The sequence below is a fragment of the Rutilus rutilus genome (assembly GCF_951802725.1).
Source record: "Rutilus rutilus genome assembly, chromosome: 5".
NCBI lineage: Eukaryota > Metazoa > Chordata > Actinopteri > Cypriniformes > Leuciscidae > Rutilus > Rutilus rutilus.
In genome coordinates this window covers 45,739,353-45,745,352 of record NC_140213.1, presented here as the reverse complement: position 1 = coordinate 45,745,352, position 6,000 = coordinate 45,739,353, and the positions used below count along the sequence as shown (strand labels likewise).

The following is a 6,000-nucleotide window of genomic DNA, read 5'->3' as shown; positions in this document are numbered from 1 at the left end:
CGCTAACATGTTGCCTTGTTTCACAGTGGATAAAGTTGTGTATTCCTACTATACTATGATATACTCTCCCATACTATTCGTTCTGGCTATACTATACTGTATATAGTGCCGCACGATTGATCATTAAAAGATCGCGACCTAGATTCAAACACCCGCGCGTTCTTATTCTTATGTCTATTAAACATCTGTCAAGTAAAACATTAAAATCATTCAAAATAGGTATGAAACAGCTTCACAAACAGTCTTTTCAGCCACACAGTATCATTATTTCTGTCTTACAATACTTCAAATTATCACAGAAGTACTGGATAAAAGTTTATAGTTTATAGTAGCGATCGAGATTGTGTAAAACACATTTTTAAAGTAACTCTAATAACAATTGTATCAATTACATTGTTACACCAGTAGGTGGCGACAAGTGACTGTTAAAGAAATGTATTTGTCATTGAATCATTCACTTAAAGTCCTCCTGTGGTGAAAACAAGCTTTTAATGTTGTTTATGTGTCTATGTGGTGTTTTTAATATGCTTTTAAGCTTTAAGTCGACACCATTGCTGAGTATTTCCTCCTTAAAACTGCAGTGAACCAAAGACAGTCTCAAAAACACGCTTTGAAATCGCTGGTGTTTCTGACGTCACAAACTACCTTGTAACCAATCAGATCAACGTGTGATCGTCAACCAGTGGATCTCTGAGCTGAGTGAGTGAGTGGAGGCGGGGCTCATTTGCATATTCATAGAACCGCGTATACTAAATGAGTTACATTCAAGCTATTTTAAGGCATGACAAAAACAATTTCAAGGAAAAAACTTTAAATATGTAAATTTGGTGATCAAAGATGAGTTTTAAGAGGTAAAATTATTGACTACAGGGGGACTTTAAGAGATTTGTTAAAAAAACGCTGATTCATCCATTAATGAAAGTCTTCATGAGTGAGTCATTGAATCATTCATTCATTTTTGTTTACTTGTCTGTTCAGAATCGTGGGAAAATCGTAATATTTATTTTAATTTAAAAAAATAGATTTTTATATATATATTTAAAATTCAAATAAATAACTTGTCTTTTCTTAATAAAACATGGTAATTATGCATCATATCATGCTTAATAAGTACTGAGATGATGACACTAACAGAGCTTTCTCTCTACTTGGTTTCATTTAATTTACACGGGGTGCAAAGATCGAGTCTGTCGTCTCATCCGAGGCCCGGCGCAGTGGCAGGACCGCTCTGTGGTTTGACCCGAATACAGAACAAACAGGAATATGTGAGGCTGGCCTTAAGAAGGAGGGAATATATGTGTTTTAGTCATCATCATGGGTTTATACGCGCTGTAAAAACCTAAACCACCTTTTGATAGCGAGTAAGTCATTTGCAAGGAAGTCATAAACTGCGTGTGGATGGACATGTTTTAGTGTAAGGTCCGTCATTATTTCTCGCTGCCCTCGCTACCATAAAACAAAACATCTGACAGCGTTTTGAACGCGAATGGCTTTTACGCCTCATTTAGGTGACGTGTATTTAACTTGACATATTGTTTCGGTTAACATAATGACAGCGTGTGTATAAAGCTTGGTATAAAATGTATTTAAAATGATTCTAAGCGTATGAAAGCCGGGCATTGAAACGAATAGCAGCAGCTGGAAAAGGTTTGAGGATGGGAATGATTTTGTTCCGAAAACAAACTCTTCTTTGTTTTTTTTCCCTCTTTCTTTCGGCCTACTTTTACCTTCAGCTCACTCACAGTCTGAGGGTTAGACCACGGGGAAGTCTATCTTTATAAAGCCTTGTTTATATATAACACATGTATTTATATCTCTGTAAACAATGAGAGCACTGTACAGTCTCAGATAAGAGTGTCTTCATCACACACCGCTCTCTATGAGCAACTGCAGCCTGTTTCAAGTGTTAGAATTCTCTTCTAGGCTGTTTAATACACAGGAGATGAAAGATGAAATCAGATGAGGGTTCAAGTGAGTTGACAAGAAAAATGTACGTGTAGAGAAGAAAGAAATGAGAGGTTTAATGGAGTGAGTGAGTGAGTGAGTGCGAGAGTGAGTGAGTGCGAGAGTGAGTGAGTGCGAGAGTGAGTGAGTGCGAGTGAGTGAGTGCGAGAGTGAGTGAGTGAGTGAGTGCGAGAGTGAGTGAGTGCGAGAGTGAGTGAGTGCGAGAGTGAGTGAGTGCGAGAGTGAGTGAGTGCGAGAGTGAGTGAGTGCGAGAGTGAGTGAGTGCGAGAGTGAGTGAGTGAGTGCGAGAGTGAGTGAGTGCGAGAGTGAGTGAGTGCGAGTGAGTGAGTGAGAGAGTGCGAGAGTGAGTGAGTGAGAGAGTGAGAGAGTGAGTGAGTGAGTGAGTGAGTGAGTGAGAGAGTGAGTGCGAGAGTGAGTGCGTGAGTGAGAGAGTGAGTGAGTGCGAGAGAGAGTGAGTGCGAGAGTGAGTGCGAGAGTGAGTGCGTGAGTGAGAGAGTGAGTGAGTGCGAGAGTGAGTGAGTGCGAGAGTGAGTGAGTGTGAGTGAGTGAGTGAGTGAGAGAGTGAGTGAGTGCGAGAGAGAGTGAGTGCGAGAGTGAGTGCGAGAGTGAGTGCGAGAGTGAGTGCGTGAGTGAGAGAGTGAGTGAGTGCGAGAGTGAGTGAGTGCGAGAGTGAGTGAGTGTGAGTGAGTGAGTGAGTGAGTGCGAGAGTGAGTGAGAGAGTGAGTGAGAGAGTGAGTGAGAGAGTGAGTGAGAGAGTGAGTGCGAGAGTGAGTGAGTGAGTGCGAGAGTGAGAGTGAGTGCGAGAGTGAGTGAGAGTGAGTGAGTGAGAGTGAGTGAGAGAGTGAGTGAGAGAGTGAGTGAGAGAGTGAGTGAGAGAGTGAGTGAGAGAGTGAGTGCGAGAGTGAGTGAGTGAGTGAGTGAGTGCGAGAGCGAGAGTGAGTGCGAGAGTGAGTGAGAGTGAGTGAGAGAGTGAGAGAGTGAGAGAGTGAGTGAGTGAGTGAGTGAGTGAGTGAGTGAGTGAGTGAGTGAGTGAGTGCGAGAGCGAGAGTGAGAGAGTGAGTGAGTGAGTGAGTGAGTGAGTGAGTGAGTGAGTGAGTGAGTGAGTGAGTGAGTGAGTGAGTGAGTGCGTGAGTGAGTGAGTGTTGTTTAGGTAAACACTACATTATGGGGACAAAATGTCTTCACAAAGATGTTAATATCCGAAATCCTTGTCCTTGTGGGGAAATTTTTTGAGCTTATAAATCATACTAAGTGATGTTTTTTTTGTGGAAAATGTAAAAATGCAGAAAGTTTTCTGTGATGGGCAGGTTTCTGGGTAGAGTTAGTGTACAGGGAGAGAATATAATACAGTTTGTACAGTATAAAAATCATTATGTCTGTCTGTGGAAAGTCCCTATAAAACCAGAGAACAGAACGTGTGTGTGTGTGTGTGTGTTAGAATGGTTTGTTTTGTTTTGAAATGAAGCAGGCCCATTTATCTGTGTGTATGTGCGCTCATATTGTCACAAATAATAGGAAAACAAAGCAAAAGGATGTTTGGGGTAATTGGTAGGCTGTTTCTAGAGTGTTTTAGGACTCGAAAGATGTATGTAAGATGAGTGATCGATTCAGGCTGTGAACAGACCGAGACATTGAGACTCCTTGAGCTCTGTCAGTATGAATGTTTGTTTTTTTTGTTCATTTTGTTTGTATTATATCCTATGGAAGCTTGTTTCCGCCACTGAATAATAAATAAATAATAATAATTGCGACTTTTTATCTCCCAATTCAGACTTTTTTTCTCAGAATTGCGAGATATGATGAAGTCAAAATTGCGTGTTATAAAGTCAGAATTGTGAGATTGTGAGAAAAAAAAAATTTCCCTTAGAATTGGACTTTATATCTCACAATTGTGAGAAAAGATGTCAGAATTGCAAGATATAAACTCGCAATTATGTGATATAAAGTCAGAATTGCGTGATATAAAGTCAGAATTGCGTGATATAAAGTCGCATTTGCAAGAAAAAAAGTCAGAATTCTGACTTTGTAAGACGCAATTGCGACTTTATTTCACGCAATTCTGACTTTATATCTCGCAATTCTGAGATATAAAGTCAGAATTGCGAGATGTAAACTCGCAATTGTGAGATAAAAAGTCGCAATTATCTTTTAAAATGTTTTATTTTGCGGCGGAAACAAGCTTCCATAATATCCAGTTGTTTCTCTGACTGAATCTTCTGTGTTCTTGATTCTCTGCAGACGAGGGATGACTTCCTCGGACAAGTGGATGTTCCTCTGCACCAGATCCCTGTGAGTATTTACTATCTTTTTATTTTGTGTTTTGAACTAAAACATTTTACTGTGTATTTTTTTGTTTTTTTGTTGAAACTCCTCACTTTTATTGTCATTAGGTTAAATCTAGGTGTTATTTTTAGACGGTCGACCTCACACGTCTACAGAGACGCTCCCATTTTAACATGGCATCGTAAAATAAACCTTCTGGTTTTATAACGGTTCATTTGCAATTCATTATTAGTCACTGTGAACATTAAACTCTGTGTGTGTGTGTGTGTGTGTGTTGGTTGGCTGAGTGATTATAAACATTAAGACTTAAAAATATCAGCCACATGACTCTGTGCTTCATAGACTATTCTCAGCACTGGTTATTTGTAAATGTAACGAATAACAGCTAAAAAAATAAATAAAACACCTACTGTTACTAATTATGCTACAATATTTCAATATTTTTTTATATGTATATCTACAGACAGAAAATCCGACCAATGAAAGGCCGTACACTTTCAAGGACTTCCTGTTGCACCCGAGAAGGTTAGCAGGAGATTGAGTTTTTTCACTGCAGTTTGTACCTCCTGAACACCTGCATGCTTTATTCCCCAAACATGATGGTTTTTAGTGTAACGTTCACTGACTTCATTCTGTACATTGTTGTTGTTGTGATATGCCCTTTGACCTGCTATGACATCATGTAACTGTGCACTGTTTTCATTTGAAACATGTACACATCAACACCGTTGATACACTTCAATGGAAAACAATATTTTTCTGGTGCTATGATACGTTTTGTTGATGTATGTGTGTTTTGATACAGTCACAAGTCGAGGGTGAAAGGTCATCTGCGACTGAAGATGACTTACCTGCCCAAAAACAGCGATGCGGAGGACGACCCTGCTGAACTGACCGAGAATACGGATGTAAGAACAATGCACACACAAACACAAGCTTTGCTAACAAACACATTGTAATTCTAGAGGTCTAGAATGTTCTTCAATAGACCCGCCCCCTTTAGTTACTGTTGCTATGTCCGACAAGCCACGCCGCTCTCACACACACCATGTTCTCACACAGTGAAATACACATCGCGGAGCAGAGAGGACACTGACAGACAGGACAGACCTGGGTACTTTTGATATGAAACAAAGTCTCAACTTTCAAATTTGGTCATTTTTTTATGAAATTTAGACAATAAATCCCGTTTTGTGTCTCTTTAATGTGTCTGACAGATCGCTCAGTTAAAGCTGCTCGTGAACCGATCATCTCTTCCTTCTAGTTATTGTATAGCATCAAATAAACATGAAAGAACATCATAAGGAATGTATTAATTAACATTAATCTACTAACTCTCCTGACTGCTTTGTCGGACAAAAATGGCGGATTCGGCGGATGGCGGATTATGATTGGTCAGATCACCTGTCAATCAAACTCCCTGCGAAGGGTCGATTAAGCAGTGAGATAAAGGGCCGTGCTATTATGAATGAAATCACAGATAAAGGATGCTGTACTGATTCACAATATAGCGCAGCTGTGTGTATATGTAAACAGTACATTAATGATTTCCTACATCTTTAAATGTGACTCAGCAGTTTAAAGGAAGTATCATTACTGATGTAGTTTACAGCAGCACCAGCAGTGTTTGTGTTGGATTGAGAGGTCAGGAACATTTTTCCTCATTTCATCATCCTCTATCTGCTATCCGCTATCTAAAGTGCTTTCTTTCCTCAAGCACAAACCTGCCTTATTCTGCTTCTCAGACTTGTT

General features: G+C 39.8%; 1 protein-coding gene across 2 annotated transcripts in view; it reads left to right on the top strand.

The window, feature by feature from the left end:
- Nucleotides 1-6,000, top strand: part of nedd4a (NEDD4 E3 ubiquitin protein ligase a) — a 41,666-nt gene that overhangs the window by 18,054 nt on the left and 17,612 nt on the right. For both annotated transcript variants that reach the window (XM_084408818.1, XM_084408817.1), the window contains 3 exons: nt 4,204-4,254; nt 4,712-4,773; nt 5,054-5,156. In XM_084408818.1, coding sequence (XP_084264944.1) covers nt 4,204-4,254; nt 4,712-4,773; nt 5,054-5,156 — 216 coding nt within the window. The remainder of the gene's footprint in view (nt 1-4,203; nt 4,255-4,711; nt 4,774-5,053; nt 5,157-6,000) is intronic.